At 42.6% G+C, this 17,985-nt stretch overlaps 1 protein-coding gene across 1 annotated transcript; it reads right to left on the reverse strand.

Moving 5' to 3' along the window:
* Nucleotides 1-374: 374 nt before the first annotated feature.
* ORC1 (origin recognition complex subunit 1) lies at nucleotides 375-17,979 on the reverse strand. Its single transcript, XM_071565082.1, has 17 exons — nucleotides 17,935-17,979; nucleotides 16,313-16,417; nucleotides 15,806-15,933; nucleotides 14,452-14,621; nucleotides 13,852-14,227; nucleotides 13,038-13,335; nucleotides 11,557-11,661; nucleotides 11,018-11,204; nucleotides 10,055-10,161; nucleotides 9,253-9,354; nucleotides 8,615-8,786; nucleotides 6,430-6,537; nucleotides 5,511-5,660; nucleotides 4,245-4,364; nucleotides 2,647-2,813; nucleotides 2,312-2,399; nucleotides 375-651 (listed from the first exon to the last, which is right to left on the reverse strand). Exons 2-17 carry the CDS (start codon nucleotides 16,399-16,401, stop codon nucleotides 457-459), a joined length of 2,562 nt encoding a protein of 853 aa, XP_071421183.1. The 5' UTR covers nucleotides 16,402-16,417; nucleotides 17,935-17,979; the 3' UTR covers nucleotides 375-456.
* Between the last annotated feature and the right edge of the window lie 6 nt (nucleotides 17,980-17,985).

Raw genomic sequence — 17,985 nt, forward strand, 5'->3', positions numbered from 1 at the left:
ATAAAAGTCACTGAGGAAAAACTACAGAAACTGCCATCCCAAAGACAACAGGAGTCTTACAAAAAACCCAGAACAGTAGTGATTCAAGCAATCAATTTCAAGGAATCCCTTTCAAGAAACCCATTCCAAGAACCTAATTTCAAGTAATGCATTTCAGGACCCCCATTTCAAGTAATCAATTTCAGGAAACCCATTTCAAAGTTCATACACCTCAGGTGAAAGGCACATTACCCTGTTACAAGCACATAAAAATATTTTTAATAACAAAAAAGTTGGAATATTTAAATTGTCTTGAAATTAATTCTTTATTATTAAAAAAAGAGTGCTTTATTAGTACAACAAACATTTAAAAAAATACGTTTCACTATCTCCATTTTATGTACAGCTTAAAAACAATTAAAATAGGCGATATTTAAAACACTTTTACACAGTAAAAGGGATAAAAGCTGCGTCCCCCTACTCGTCCCTGAGCGCGTACATGACATCGTCCTGGCTGAGGTTGAGCCGCACGCGCATGTGCAGGTACTTGGCGCTGGCCTCGAGCAGCAGCAGCCGGCAGGCCCCCAGCCGGCCGCAGATCGCCATCAGCTCCGACACCGACGGGCTCCGCATGCCCTCCATCCTGCACAGCGCCACGTGCTGCTGGTACACCTGCAGAGAAGGGCAGGACACAGCGCACTGTTACCTCCTGCTGCGATGGAGAACCCCCCAAGTGATCACTCCCCAAAGAGCACATCCCACAGCCATGGGAGGAGAGGGAAAACTGCATCCCTCCAGGTGAGAACACGTGCTGCTGTTCCTGGACAAAGCCATAACAGTTTGTGTACAAGTTTGTACTGGAAGCAGCAATTCCAAGCTATGGTTTCCCTTTTAATATAGCCAAAAACCCAGAGCAAATAGCAACCTAAGCATAAGTTCTATGGGGAGAGGCTGAGGGAGCTGGGGTTGTTTAGTCTGGAGAAGAGGAGGCTCAGAGATGACCTCAGCACTGTCTAGAACTACCTGAAGGGAAGTTCTGGCCAGGTGGCGGTTGGTCTTTTCTCCCAGGCACTCAGCAATAGGACAAGGGGGCATGGGCTCAAGCTCTGCCAGGGGAAATTGAAGTTGGAGATAAGAAAAAAATTCTTTGCAGAGAGAGTGCTCAGGCATTGGAATGGGCTGCCCAGAGAGGGGGTGGATTCCCCATGCCTGGAGGTTTTTAACCTGAGATTGGCCGTGGCACCAAGTGCCATGATCTGGTAAAGGGACTGGAGTTGGACCAAGGGTTGGACTTGATGATCTCGGAGGTCATTTCCAACCCAATCCATTCTATGATTCTACTTTCTCTGCTATTTTTTAGCTAGATCATTTATCTGTTACTGCCTCTTCTCCCCTGGACTGTGCAGACTGAAGCTTATCAAGCAGTAAGAGCTGACATACAATTAATTACATATCAATTCACTCTCTTTTCCAAGAGATCTAAGAAAAACCTTCACACGGTTCCTAAAGTTATTATTAAATAACTCAGGCCCAGTGACTGGTAAACTCAAGTGAACACTGACTACAACCACACAAGATCACACTTCAAAAGGCATGATACACAAGCACAGGAGAATGCACTTGTCACCAAGCACACAGACTAGTAAATCTGTAACAAGTTGGGGTCTTCTGCTTCTCTACTTGAAAAATGCAGGAGAAAACCCTTTTTGGTATTAAACTAAGGGGAAAATGTAAGAAAATCAGCCTAATAAAATATTCTTTGAAGTTCACAAACCGATCACCCAGTGTGTCTATGCAATCAACTAATCCACGTGCTCAGGAGCCAGTAAGGAAAAATGGAATTAAAATGTTACCTACAAACCTGTAGAACCAGGTAAAACTAGAGGGCAATTTTATATAAAATTGTTTAGAACTATATATTTCTAGAAGTATTAATTGATACACAAGTTGGAATCAGCTTTCAGTTTTCCTCTTTGGACTGTGTTGCCTGGTAGTTTCAGGTTCTCCTTGATTTTTCCTGTTATAAAGCATGTTAGGGTGGAGGCATGAGATTTTTTTTTTGCCTGCATCTAAAAATAAAAGAATCACTTTGTGATCCAGATCACCGGTAAGGTTAACACAGCAGCAGGTGTTGCCAAGTGCAAAAAAACAGGTGGTGGCACTAAATTAGGCTTTACACCTGGCCTGGGCAGGCATGCCCCAATTTACCCTGCCATCACATTTTGGGAATAAAACCCCAAGTATTTAAATGTTTACACTTTTGCCTGATAATTTTGACAGAGCTCCCCTTTTCTTATAAGAAAGAAAAGAGTACTCTGGAGCATGAACATACCTGTTGAACTGTTGCCTCCTCAACTCCTGCCCTGCGAAACTCTGCTAAAATTGCTTTCAAAAAGATTTGTTCATGCAACGAGGCATTCCTGAATGGAAAAAACAAAGAGACAAAAATCAGCTTCTAAAGTTTAGAACTTGTGAAACATCAGGAAGAAATTCCTTGGTATAACTACATATTTAAAAGCAGGATGTTTTTCTATCCCAGAGGGGCAGTTTGTATCACAATCAGCCATTTTATTCCAGCCTGCAACTCTGGCATCACAACAGATGTTTTGGGAAAAACAGTGCAGAGAAAGAGACACAAAAGCAAGACAGTTCCTCTGAGAGTTTTACCTGATTGCATTTATATATGGAGATGAGAACATTTCATCTATGGCCTCGGTGACATGGGTCATCCTGACCATCTCAGGGCTTCTGTTCTGCCTGGCAAACTCGCAGATCTCTGTGGCCCTCCTGCAGATGTCGAGGCAGCGCCGGGCGTCACCGGACAGCGCCGCGACCTGCAGCGACACGGGACAGCCTTGAAGCAAAACCTCCCCCAGTTCACACAAGACTTCAGCAAGAATCAGCAGACATCAAAACCCAACCACCCTGAGCAGCCCACAGGAGAGCAATGCCACTCTTACTTAGAATCTGGGATTGTAGTAACATAGCTCAGTCTTACTGACCAAAACCAACACCCTGATCTGGCATCTCAAATTCAAGACTGAACTTTTTTTCTGTAACTACAGAAGGTTACAGAGGTTAAAGAAAAAAAAAGTTAAAGGTGAGACATTTACTTCAACACCAAAAGCTTTCAGAGATATGAATTTAACTATCAATAAAGACCCCCACCAGAATCCAGCTTCATGCAGGGAAGAAAAAAAAAAGAGAGCCATAACACAAAAAAACTCCTCAGTTTTTCCATACTCATTAGAATATTGATTTTAAGAGTACACTAAAAATTTTAATAGGTCTCAAAGAAATATCTGGGATAGTGAATTTAGATTGACAAGTTGCCTGAAAACATTTAGGTGTCTGAAATTTCTGAAATGAAATACTTCCTAAAACCCCAGTTGTGCTTTACAATCTTACTAAAACTATGAACATTCACTAGACATACAACTGGCCTAGTTATCCCAGTAGATGCTGGTAACATATAAAAGCCCTAGAACACAGCTGGAGCCAAGAATGAGAAACCCTTTGGAAAATCTAATTGCAAGTTATATTCCTAGATTTTTTCTGAAGAAAAACCATACTAGAAAAACACTGCAATTACTCAGTCTGCAAAATCATTGCTATTATCCTTACAAAAAGTTGGTTTCTTCCTAACAAAACATATTTACTTCTGACATGTTTATTAGTATATTTTTTTATCCTACAGTGATGTTGGATCTTCTGACACTTTTAATAGATGAATTTAATATATAGTTGCTGACATAACACATTAACAGTGCACAGATCTCAATTTGAGAAGCTGCTCATCCCCAATGCATTATTTATTTTCTGTACCACTGAGTATTAAGACTTGCAAACAGAACAGGTACTATCTGTGATGGCAAGGCATTAAACATCTTCAGAAAGAGGATATTTCCACTGCCACTGGCATACTACTTTTTTCAAGACCATCCAGTGACTCACATTATGCCAAACACTAGAGAAACCTGACATCTTATCATGATGGATTATCACGACTCTTGCTGTCATGCCTCCAGCTCTTGGAATGTACTGCTGCCTTCTCAAAGTAGGTGGGAAAAACAAGGACACTGCTTTAGCAACGTTTTCTGACAAAATACCCTGAATAATATATGATCTGCTACTTGTGCCCCACTTGTCACCCACACAGAAACAACCACAGATCCAAGCCCAGCTACTGGTACAGAACTGTCCCTGCTGGCCTCCCCCTCTTCACCCAGTGCAACATGAAGAAGATGTGAGTGCACTGTGCTCACCTTTCTGGAGACCAGCTGAACTGCATCCTCTTCAAATGCCTTCACCCCCTTCAGCCTGGATGAAATAATCTGCTGTAGCTGTTTGTAGGTGTAGGGCTGAAAGGACATTCTGGTGAGCCCCTACAGTAAATGACACAATAGAGGGAGAAACATTTGTAGTGCTGGAAAACTCTCAACTGCTCAAGCACAGCCTTTGTGGTTAGCTTTACAATCTCTGGTAGGAGAAATCAGTTTTTCACATCCTTTCCCTGCAAGTGATGTGCTTTTATCAATTATACTTGTGAAATAAATGTCCAAATCCTCCTGAGAAGCAGGTGCAGCTGCTATTAGAATTCAAATTTCTCTTATAAAAAACTTTTAAACTCAGAGTCCCCCAAGGATAAAAATATTTTCATTCATTACAACTCTTTACACATTTTTTAATACAGTAGCAGCAGCTGTGAGAAAATATTCATGTCTCCTTTAGCAAATCTGTATATGTGAATACAGTCACACTATTGACTTCATGTCAGCAATCAGCCAAGAATTAGAAATCCTCTTGTCTCAAGCTAATAAGAACTGCTCTCAGATGAGGACAAATCTATGTTACAGATGGTGCACTGCCTTTCACATTCTAGAGGAGGCCTTGTATTTCTTATGCAAAATTCTCCTCCCTTGTGACTGACTGTATGGACTCAGCTGATCTGAAGTGGGCTTAGCAATTCACACTCTGAGGAGCTATTTTGGAGTCACAGAAGGATGGAGGCACAGAGCACTGTTTTTGAAAATCACTCCTCAGAACAGCGATGAAGAGGTGACCTTGGAAAATGTATTCAACACAGGTGTAGAGTGCCCCCAACTTTCTGTCCAAAGGGATCCAAGAAAGACCCACCAGCTGATGATGGGAAACAGAATTTGGTGCCTGGAATGAAAGGGGAAAGGGGCAGGGAAACCAGAGGAGAATTCTTCTGAGCTCTAGACTAAGCAGCTTAACCATGAAGCACAGCATTTGGTTATCCATATCTTTTATACCTAAAGACATCTGTATTAATTCATTCTTACTCAGTGTATTTACACAGCACAGCATCTCACAGGCCAGCAGGCTCCTAAACTTTCTTTGCTGAGATTTACATGTTCATTAGCAGCCCTCTGGAGAGGGAATTATAAAAAACATTGCTCAACCTCTGATATAACCAATCCCACCTTTGTCCTGGATTAGTTTTGATTGCATGCAGTATTTAACCTGCTCTCCTTTCAGGGCATAGCAGCAGAGCTGCTGGGACATACCAGCCTGCTGGCGACTCTGTTCATCATGATCCTCTCTGGCAGGTCCATGGTGTTGGCAATGGCCAAGATGATTAACTTGGAGTGCTTTTGGGTTGGCCAGTCAAACAGGTTGTACATCACCTTCTGTTTCTGGGTCCACAGAAGATCCAGCTGCAGAGATAAAACAATAATCAGACTAGAAAAGAATGGCCTCCTATTTACAGCACCTGTTGGGGGTGTTGAGAGAACTGGCTCTGCCACAGAAGATTTCTCACGTGATCCTGAACAAGCTGCCTCTCTTGTGTTTCCTTTTTCCATCTACTTACAGGGCTGCATTTTGTGCATTAGGGCCCTAATCTCTTTTGGAAAAGCACAGTCCTACTACATGCTTGAACAGTATTAACACAGGAGAGTGATTAAACAGCTGGAGTTCCCAAACACTGCTGTGACACTAATACTACATCTAACAAGATTCAAAGACCCTGCATGTGAGAACATGAATTAGCTTACAGCAAAAACAAGAGTGCATTTGCTTATTACTGAGCACAGCACATTCAAGGCATTTCACAACTGGTTACAGCTTATTTCACTGTAGTTTTCTCACTGGAAAATCAGCAGCTTCCAGACAAAATACAGCTAAATTATGTGGAATTTAGAACTTCACTTAACTACTCATTCCATGTCTTGGACCAAAACAAAACATAAACCCAATGTGAAATCCAAGGGAAAGTCCAATATGGCAAACAGATACTTAGTCTTTTCAGGAAACTGAATTTAATTGGGTAAGATGAACTATTTGTGTGTCCTCTTTCCTAAGTCTGTTCCTCTGAGATCACATATTAGACACTCAAAGCATGTCTAATTTGTCTTTTTTCCATCCTCCAAAACCTCCTTTCTTACAATATTTGAAGGAAAGAAAACAAAGGCCTTCTTGTCTCACCTCATCCACTATCAGCACTGTGGGTTTCCTCTTCGGTCCAGGTGTGCTGAACAGTTTGGCCAACAGTACTGCAGCATGGGTTGCTGTCACCTTCTGACCTGTCAGTAACTGGACAAGGATCAAACAATGTTGCAGGTGAATCACACCAAAATGTAATTCCTATCCAGTTTTACTTTTCTCTAACAATCAACACCAAGCACCTGGATAATTTTTTTCAGCAAAGAGCTAAAAAAACCATAAAAAATTAGCTTGTAAGACACTCAGGTCTACCAGGAACTTCCATAAAAGAGAAAAGAAAAAAACCCAATATATAGCTAAAAAAAAGGCCATTAGAATTTTCTGCAATTTGTCTCAGAATCATTAAGAAATCCTGAACCCAGTCTCAGAGGACTCCAAACCCACCATATCTTAAGGGTGTCTCTGAACACACACACCTACTGAAAACCTAAGTCAGCTGACAAGAACTGCCTGACTTCAGTAATCTTGGACTCCCATTAAATTACAAATGAATCATCACCAGGATCTAGAACTGATTTTGTTCAACTCTACTTCAATGCCTTCTGCAACGATCTATGGGGCTGAACAGATGAGCTGCCTGTAGGTTACCTCTTCTCTTGCTGGTCCAAAGATATCCAGAAATTAAAGCATGACATTTCAAAATTACACTATATATGCCAAATCAATTATTCATCAGAGTTCAGAGTAAAGCCATAAAGCAAAATGGAGATTGCCTTTGAAAATTGTATTTCTTTTCTAGAATTCCTTATGAACTGACCTGAGATTCATTATTATTAAACAAGCCAGAGCATGACAATAATGTATAATCTATACTTGTATCATGTTTCCAGCTCAGTCAGGATGGTCTGAATCAGTCATGCAAAGCAGCTGGATCCCAGAGAATCCTGATCTACAGCCCTGGAAGTGGGTACCCAATACACCAGAGAGTTCAGTTTGTCGTGGTGGAACCAGACACTATTTAACCTTCTCTCTCCCATCTGTCAAGGGCTCCTGTGCCTGTACTTTCTCTATACATTTCCATCTGACAGCGAGGTAACTGCAGGAAGGAACACTCCAGAATTTGTTTCAGTCATGCAAAGAAACACCAGCAACTCGGAGCTCAAGGCTGACCTGCAGCAAGATATGAAGCAAAAGCAGCAGCAGCAGGGTGGCTCTTGGCCAGGGTACTTGGATAATAGCTGAGGCAGAAGCAATGGGAGAACTAAGTGGTTCCTATGATTATGTGCTCCCCTGAAGGATATTTAACTGGGCTTGCTTAGGGGTCAGGATCCATGGGGCAAAACAGATTTTACTTCCAAAGGCCTATTCCTTATTCATTTTAAAATCTTGTGCTGAATGGGATAGGAACAAAGAATGTTAAAATACATTAACACTACCATGAAATAAGGTAATTGTCAGGAAGCCTTTTACTGTGCTGAAGAAACACAGTGACCTGGCCTCAACAAATCCCTCTGCAAGACACTGTCTATGCTGGTTTGAGGAAAGGATGCAAATACGTAAATTTAACTCCCAGCTATGTGGAGGAGGGATATCAGAACACTGTATGCCACTGCCTGCTCAGAAAGATGTTAAAATAAATGGAGCAGAATTTTGTGGAATAGGTGGTTCAGGAAACCATTTCATTTCCAGGTCACTTGCTTAAAGTTAGCCTAGACTGACAAACTCTCCAGCAGTTACTGTCTAATGCCTATTGGGTGATCTTAATGCAGCCCTCGGAAGGTTCATTCACACCCATATAACACAAGCACAGTCAGTAGTCCCAGATGGATACTGCACACTGGTTTGTCATGGATATCACAAACACAGAGACAGTCCCTCTTTAGCTGAGTTGCTATTATTATGACAGATTAATGAACCATTAAGACCTCCTTAGTAATTGCTCTACTGCTACACTGACTTTCAGAGTTGTCATCTTAGCAGCTCTTTAAGCACATTTGTGAAGAAAAGTTACAAAATGTGAAAATTTATAAAAAGAAGCTGGTTTAGATTTTTTCAAGGCCATAAGTAAATTACTTTCTAACCTGCTCTACAATAAAAATACACAGTCTCCTGGAGGGACTTGGAAGTATTGATAAGTGCCTTCATACTGTAACACACTGAGGATCTGATAGCAAGGCATAAAATCTCTTCTCTCCAACCAGAGAGGCACTGAAAAGGCTTTACCAACCTCCAGTATCTGCACATAAGCTTGGTGGGGGTCTGTCAGCTTCATGCCATTGATCTCCACAAACTGGAACGATGGCAGCTCATCGTCTTCTGCAGCCTGCTGGAGGCAGCGAACCACTTCATGAACGGTTGCGGTTTTACCTGTGCCAGGCACTCCAGAAATGTACATGCACCTACAACAGAACAACTCTTCAGCATCCTGAGCAAAATGGGGACATGCTTGGGATTAATGAGAGGGAATCCCTGGCCCCTGACACCAGGCTTGAGTCACTCCAGGCAATTCCCTACATTTCAGTTACTTTATTTGCAAGCTGGAATATGTAACACAATGGAGGATGATGAGGATTTTTATTATTACTGAAGCAGGTAATGACCAATTTATAAATGTAGTTTACCTCTTATAAAAAAAATAAATGGTTTCCTAGACACCTAAAATTGACTACATATATTTTGTCTTTAATTTGTATCTGTGCAATAAAGATTATTGCATTATTTCTATTTCTTCTTAAGGAAGAAAAATACCAGGAAAATTCCTTTAGGAGCTTTAAATGATGGGAACTTTTTAAATAAAAGCAGTGTTTGTTGTCTAACTGTTGTTATGCCATAGGGTAGCATTGGTTACAGTCTTGCCAAACTCACCCTCCTGTACCATCAATAAGTTTGCTTTCCACAAAATTATAGATATCCTGGAATTCTTCCTCCCGACAAGGCAGAGATTCTGGGACAGCAGAAACATGCAGCCTTTTGATTAAAAAAGAATACAAAGAGAAAATTAAAATCACAGTTCGACCTGCAGGGATTGCTGACATAACAAACAGCCGGATGAGGAGTTTTCCAAATCTCTCTTACATATTTTTCAGTCTGAACATCAATGTCAAGTATCCCAAAAGAAACAGCCTAATCTCAATATGTGCTTTTAATTTATGTAGCAATAAGGATCTAGCTGTTTAGATTCACAAGCTATTTGTAAGTCAGTGCAGAGGCAGGATAAAGCAGAAGAGACTGCTTATGGGAAACTAAGAGAACTAAAACCCAGGTGAAAGATACAGTCAAACCTGAATGGCTTTTTTCCCCCTACTGTCAAGATCTACAGTGATACCTGTAAAGCTTTTTCACACACCAAGAAGAGACAAATATCACACCTTTAAAATCTAAAGCTGATAATATAGGTCTGTTTTTCCAGTGTTGCACAGAATAAAGACAGACACCTAGTTCTGGTTAAAATAATTTGAAATTGTAAAAGTAGTACTGTAAGTACTACCCATATTTGTAAAATAAGTATTGTATTGTAAATGATTAACAACTCTTATCGTATCAAAATCCCATGGATTTTTACAGGTTTACTCAACACAGTAAAGATGACATTCCCTACTTCAGCACAGCTACTGCTCTGCACACCTGATGCAGAGAAAGGTGATTTCCTCCCTTGAGCACAATTTACCTTAATCTGGCTTCTTCCAGTACACTGGCTGGTTTCTGTGCTGCTTGGCTGCGCCTGGGAATTTCAGGAGTTGCATTCCGGGGTGTCTTGGGTGTTCCTGGTAAAGGCTGCAAAGAAAAATGACAACCTCAGAGAGATTTCCCACACAGAGCAGTTTCTGTTGGACACTAATGGTTACTAGGAGTTTCCCAGACATGACGTGCACAAACTGCCCAGGGATGCCAGAGTACAAGAGGGACAGAGGAACAGTCTTTGCAAAGAGAATGGCCAAACAAGCCTTATGGTGTTTTCTTCCTAAGGGAAGAAGGAAACTGGAAAGGAAGTGGTGATCCAAACAACCACACCTTGTAACTGTCTGAAGAATTTTGAGGTTCTTAATGCTTTTCTGAAGACTTGTGTTATAAACTGATCTGGTTCTTAAGAAACAGCAAGCAAATAGATAGGGATCTATCTGAATGTCACTGTTCAAGCAAAGCCATGCAGTATCTTAATTACTCTTCTTTGCTGTGCTTGCAAACTGGTTACACTAAGTGTTCTGTGTTAGATATTTCATTTTCATTACAGAGTGAAAATGAGCCATTCACAGTGTGTACCTGGCTCAGGTGCTGAATACAGCCTTAACAAGGCAAGCCTAAGATTCGTGTGGCCTGGGATCCCATCTCCATCAGCAGCCAGGGCACTACAAGAAACTGCTGACCATACCCTTTGGTGAGGCCATGATGCTGTGGAGCATCCAAGCCAGTATCTTCACTGTTTAGCCTCAAGTTTTTTGATCAACATTGTCACAACATGCAAGTGGTTTATACATTTGCGTAACCTACTCATACCAAAGATTAAATGAATCCACATAATGCTTCATGAAAAGGTAAGGGATTCAGAAACATAACTCTGGTACACAGGCATCAAGCATTCAAATAACTGGCTGAGAAACAATAAAGATAGCTCTTTCGTGTGGACCCTTACAGTTTTCTTGGGGGTCTTCGCAGGAGTGTGAACTGAAGACTTGCTTGATGATTTTGGAGTGCTGAATTTTCTGCTTGATGTAGTTTTCTTTTCTGGGGTACAGGGCACATCATCCTCCTCCTCTTCCTCACTACTTGAACAGTAAGAACTGTCAGAGCTGGACAGATCATCTTTCTGGGTCCACACGCTGTAAGAAACAGAAATTACATGAGTTTTAAAAAATACATACAAATCAACAGACCACAAAGCATCACTTGTACATTTTCAGCTTTTTCTGTAGTTCTCATAATCAGCAAGCCAACATGTTTTCCACTCGAGCTGTTAATTTTTCATGGGTATTTAACAGTTTAGTGGAAGTCAGTTTTCTGAAGAACACCATGAGTCAGCTCTATGTTTCTGAAGATAAGACAGTTTCCCTGACGCTGCCATTAGGCTGTGCTTCTAGAACCATTTGCATTTCAATATTTTGCCAGACAAACTCTCAAGGCTTCCAGCTGTCCACAGCCATCTGGATGAGACATCATGGATGCAACGTTTACCTGATGTGCTTTGCAATCAGAGCACTTGCTCTCTGTGCAGACGTTCTGCGAGAACGAGGGGTCAGCACAGGGCTCTGACTGCCCGGTTTCTGATGTCCACCCAAACTGGAAAGAAAGAACACAAAGCTGTTTGTACTTTTTCCCTTTGCATCACACATGTAAAGACACAGAGAAGGCCTTTCAAACTTCAGGCTCAATTGTTATCATTGTCAATCCAGCATGAATTCTTATTTGTTATTTAGAGATTGGCCATGGCATGGATTCTGGCAGCACAGTTTCCCCCCTCTTCCACTGTCTCTTCAATATGTCTTTGACAAGAAAAAAAAACTACTACAAAATATTTGCTGTACTTTGCAAATATAGCACTCCCAAACTGCAGAGACAAGGGCTCAAAACAGTTGTGGTTTTATTTGGTTTAGAGGTGGGGTTTTTTGCCTCTTTTAAGAGAAAAACAAAAATTATTTTCTTTGGGCCTCTCTTTGATCTGCCCTTTGGAATATATTTTTCTCTTTGTGTTTTGATATTTCTTGGTTGTCTTTTTGGGTGCTTCTTCGTCCCTACCACTGAAACATTTTACTGTTAGTGCACAACTTTCCTATTCATTCAAAAGATGCAATGAGATGAATTACAGGAGCTTTGATTATTTGTTGAAATGTTGTTGGAAATATTTTTAGATCTATAAATAGAGCTGAAATGCTGTTAACTTATCAATGAAAGGTAAATAGTTTTAGGTTGCATAAATGACAGAAAAAGAATTGCAAATTGTATTTTTGTTTCTGCATCCATCACTCTTGGAAAGGAGGAAAATAACTGGTTTTTGCTTCTTGCAACATTTTGTACAAGCAAGTCGGTTGCCTTCTCCTGCCCCAGCTTAATGCCATTTCTAAAGATTCTGTGAAAATATACTCGAATAGTTACACTTCTGAGTTTGATTTCTTTTCTACATAAATATTAGCAAAAGTACACATGGGATTCTCAGGGGAACTCTCATGAGGCCAATCAAACCCTTCCTACAGTCCAGTGTACCTCAACAGTTGTCACAAGGAGGGCACGTCTGAGCCTGGATGACTGTGCAGGGCAGGGAAACAGACTGTCATCCATGTTGATGAGTACAATCTTCACAAGCACAACAATCAACATGGTTTAATTTCCTTTCATGTCATCCTACTGTTCCTGTTTCCAATATCATCTCTCTCTTCTTGTAACCATGAACTACCTGTGTCCCTGTTTAAAGTCAACTCCTCTTACTCCCCAGTCATTCCTTCACCTTCAAGGAACACATTTTCTAAAGCTTCATCACAGTTCACTTACCACTCTATAGGCTCTTCCCCTTTTCTCCTTGTTCCCAACAGGCAAAACATGGTACATGCAGAGACTTCACCCACTTTCCTCTCCAGGAGTCTTTCATAAATGTGTTTTAAGAGAACTACATGCAAATAGAAATCCCATACACAAATAATGATAAAAGGGCTATCACTTACGATACAGTATCATCTTCCACATGAAGATTCTTGGCTTTGTCACTGCAGTCTTTGACCCTGGTGTAGGGGGACAGTCGTATCGTGTCACTGAACCTCTGACAGGGCTCTGCAGCACCAGCTGCTGCCTTGGACTTGTCAGTGCTGCAATGCACCTTTGGAGGGGAGCCTAAAGCATCACTCGTGAACTTCACTTTTCTTTTAGTAGCTGATGGTTTTGATGGTGCTGTGGCATCACAGTCATCATCCAAAAGATCCAAAACTTCACATCCCAGGAGCCTGCCATTAGATCTTGTGGGACCTGGAAATTAACAGCAAAATGAACTTTTGTCAGGCTTCAGTATGGCTGGTTTGTTTAACTTCAGTTTTCTAACCCACCTCAATGACCTAGAACTCTGCTGAGGTTCCATGTTGTAAACAGTGCATGCTATATAGGATCAGATGTGCTTATTCAACCAGCTCAAGAGAAACATTTTAATGCGCAATTAGTCAGAAGACTAAAGAAAGTGGGGCATTCTGAGGCCAAGTTAGGCTGATTGGGAGCATTTCAGTGAAACAGCACTTTGATTTAGACTTATCCAGTTACAAATAAAACATTTGCAACAGCAATTGGATATAAGCAGTACATTTTCTTGAAATAACAGACAAGACAAACAACTGATGAACCCAAAAGTCTTGGGCTGATCCCAAAGCCTGAACAAGGTAGCTAAAAACACTGATGTTGACTGTTAAATTGTTTGAACCACCTAAAATGGAGAGGCACAAAGCATGTCACATTCAGACTCAAGGCAGGGACAGAATATTGCCATATACATACTGCTTAAGTCCAGCTTCTTCCTTGCTGCTGGGGTTTTGTTGTCATTGACCACTCTTTGTGATTGCCTCTCCTTAGCCAAGGAGGACTTGGAAAGAGAATGTTTTGGTTGTATTTCCTGCTCAACATTTTTTGATTTTGTGGCACTCCGAACGACACTCTCTGTCTCTTTTTTCACAGGTGTAAGGATGTCTGAAGGAATAAATGGTTCCAAAGAGTCTGGGGTGCTGCCTTTTTTCTTCTTGGCTTCTTTCAGCTTAGAAAATGTGTCTGGGGACAAAACCTTAAAGCATTTCCCATCCCAAGACTGTTTTACATAGAAAGTTTGTTCCTTGTTGAATATAATAGGCAGTTCCTCTGCTGGATGTAGTGGTATTACCTGCAAAACCAGAAAATACCAAAACACACACACACCCATTAACATTTACTATTAATTTAGCATTCAGCTATTTTCTATTCATAGATATTATTGCAACTCATGCAATCCTTAGTTATACAAAGGAACACCTTCAACATACATTTACACCAGCATAAGTTTATTGCACTACAGGACTGTTCCTGTGTGTTTCTGCCCTCTCTGTGCAGAGGGGTTGCAGTACTTACCTTGATGCTTTTAATGATGGTCTCTGCAGATATATCAGTGTCATAGGCAAGAACTTGATCAAAAAACACCTCTTGGGGAAAAACCTCTCTTTTAAGCAGCTTCCTTTTATTGGGAGGTATCTCGTCAATACGACAGAACCACTGCACAACTGCACGTTTATTTTGAGTGCCTGGAACAAGAAGTCAGTGAATGGAAAGAATTTTACTGTAAATAGTTAGTCCCAGACCTTAATGGCTTTAGCCAAAATGCCATCAAGGACAGAAATCTCCCCTGGACACAGGTGAGAAAGCATCTGGTAAGAGATTGCAATGCCCATTTTCTAAGCTAAATCAAAATATTTGAGTTGAGACTTTTGAGGACCAAGATAACACTTACACAGGCCCTCAATCACAAATACCTGCAGACCAGCTCCAGACCACCAGTTCACTATTCCAAATGAAGAGGCTGCTTATTTGCATAGATGTAATCTCCTCAAACCCCACTAGTTATAAGCAGTTACATAAAAGGAGAACTGAGACATTTCAGGCCATTACTTGTAGTGCCATTATACTTTGAGAGGCCAGAAGCATTTGTTTTGCTGCCTAAAAGCCAGTACCTTGTCAAAGATATATAACAAAAGAAAAATCTTGTCTTCAAGGAAGTTTCATGGGTTTCATTCCAGCATGAAAAGAGTACTGAGGTATATCACAATAAATGTTCATGAGTAAATAAGCTGGTGTGATACGTATTTATGGTTTTTTAAAGGTAAAGGAAATTAAAAACCCTCAAAGCATTATTATGATGGCACAAAAAGAACAAATGCTGTTCAAAGAAATCAGACAAGGCCAATCAGTAGCTCCCAATTCAGACCAAGACACAGTCTTTGTGTCACTCATCTCCCATGATGTATCTTTTCGTATCTATGTATAAACAAGCCATTCTGCAAGGGACAGCAGAGGTAACAAGTCCCATTTGCTCAGCCTTGTACTTCAGTGTTAAATTGCCTGATGTCTAATAAGATGCAAGTTTCAGGGCTGCAGTGCTCTTGCTCCATTTGGATTCTCCAGTCTCTAAATAAAGTATGAACTCACACTGACTTCCTCAAGGACCATTTCTTTTAAATTAGACAACTAAGCAAAAAGACAGTAAAAATACAATGTCCTTAAAATCTCCACTTATGTATCAAATATAGCTGAAATCAGCCATCAGTCCCAAATACTTAGGAAGGATGTGAATACAGATGCAACAATTACCAAACCCTAATTTTCTAAATAAATTAGGCCAGTGATACAGTGTTAATGCTACCTACATCCCCATGAAACATGTAACATTTTAAGATTTCTCACACAGAAAATAAATCATTATTTCTCTTACCATCTTCATATAAATCCAGGAGCTGTGCCACGTAAGGCTGATCCGCATTCACCCCTTCTACTAAAATAAAGCTCCCCAGTTGTATACAGGTTTCTGTTCTGCTGCTTTCTGAGGTAATAATGATCCCCCTAGAAAGTGATAGGCAGGTTAACAGAATTTCATACTCTGTCATTAACCCTGATAGCCTGTTAACTGTGCAGCCAGTTATATTCCTTCTTGAAAAGCTTACAGCTTAGTTCCCTGATTAGCTTTTACATAGATTTCAACTTGACAGTTAATTGTTATTCACAGATTTAGTTAAATGCTTTTGTTTATACATTACACAATTTATAATTCAAGAACTCTGTAACAACGGTTTTGTTATATATGCACAATGTCACAACAAAATGCTCAAAACCTTACTCATATTCTCACTGCCTGCCACAGGAACAGAAAGGATATCAAAAAGGTAAAGAAACATTGACTGATTAAGTTTCACTGAGCAAGACAGAAATAAATGTTATTTACTTGTACTGGGAAGTCCTTAGCTTTCTGTCCGAGCTCGTGGGTTTTCCATACCAGGAGTAGATAAGTTTGCTTTGCTGGCGGGTGTTCATGATTCACAAGGAAAATCTGAAACAAATAAACACTTTTAAAAATATACTATTAAAAAAAAAAAGGCAAGATTGAAAGTTACACAGAAATGCCATAAACTCTCGGTGTATATGAAGACCACGGTGGTTCACTCAGAGAAAACCTCCTTCCCCAAAGCCTCCAGACACCTCTCCCCGAGAGAGGAGGGAAAAAGAAGATATTTAGTAGTGAATTGTCCTCCAGTTCCCTTTCAATGGCCCGGAGTTCTCCGGCAGCCGCCGCCATGGCAGGGCGGGCTGCGCCCTCCGGAGACCGAACTTCCCTTGTTTTCCACACCCCACTGAGATCGGGTTGGTTAGGTTTGTTTAATTCTCTTTTTCCAAGTAAGAATTTTCCTTGGAAACTCGGGGCAAACCCACACGCAACCCGGTGCCGTTTCCCGCTGCGGGCGGCGCATGGCGGGGACCCGCCGAGAACCGAGCGGTGCGGCCACCGACACAGGGCCGGCAGCGCTCCCGATCCCCCAACAGGGCCGGCAGCGCTCCCGATCCCCCAACAGGGCCGGCAGCCCTCCTGAGCCCCTCACGGGGCGGTAACCAGCCTGATCCCCTCACGGGGCCGACAAACCAGCCTGATCCCCTCACGGGGCCGACAAACCAGCCTGATCCCCTCACGGGGCCGACAAACCAGCCTGATCCCCTCACGGGGCCGACAAACCAGCCTGATCCCCTCACGGGGCCGACAAACCAGCCTGATCCCCTCACGGGGCCGACAAACCAGCCTGATCCCCTCACGGGGCCGACAAACCAGCCTGATCCCCTCACGGGGCCGACAAACCAGCCTGATCCCCTCACGGGGCCGACAAACCAGCCTGATCCCCTCACGGGGCCGACAAACCAGCCTGATCCCCTCACGGGGCCGACAAACCAGCCTGATCCCCTCACGGGGCCGACAAACCAGCCTGATCCCCTCACGGGGCCGACAAACCAGCCTGATCCCCTCACGGGGCCGACAAACCAGCCTGATCCCCTCACGGGGCCGACAAACCAGCCTGATCCCCTCACGGGGCCGACAAACCAGCCTGATCCCCTCACGGGGCCGACAAACCAGCCTGATCCCCTCACGGGGCCGACAAACCAGCCTGATCCCCTCACGGGGCCGACAAACCAGCCTGATCCCCTCACGGGGCCGACAAACCAGCCTCACAGAACGGGTGAGGCTGGAAGGGACCACAGCGACTCATCCGGTGCCACCTCCCTGCCCCAGCGAGGTCATCCCAGAGCACATTGCACAGGGCATCATTCAGTGTTCTGGGTTATCCCCAGCGAGGGAGACTCACCACGCAGCCCGTCCAAGCGCGTAGAACACGCGTCCCGCCGCGGTCCCCTCATGGCCCCCAGTCCCAGCTCACCTAGTCCCCTCACGGCCCGCGGTCCCACCTCACCGGGTCCCCTCACGGACCCCGGTCCCACCTCACCGGGTCCCCTCACGGCCCGTGGTTCCAACTCACCGGGTCCCCTCACGGACCCCGGTCCCACCTCACCACCCGCACTCACCGGGTCCCTCAGCGAGCGCCGCCACCGCCGCGATGGAACTTCGCGCCAAAA

Source organism: Pithys albifrons, chromosome 10 (genome assembly GCF_047495875.1).
Source record: "Pithys albifrons albifrons isolate INPA30051 chromosome 10, PitAlb_v1, whole genome shotgun sequence".
In the NCBI taxonomy this organism is placed as follows: domain Eukaryota; kingdom Metazoa; phylum Chordata; class Aves; order Passeriformes; family Thamnophilidae; genus Pithys; species Pithys albifrons.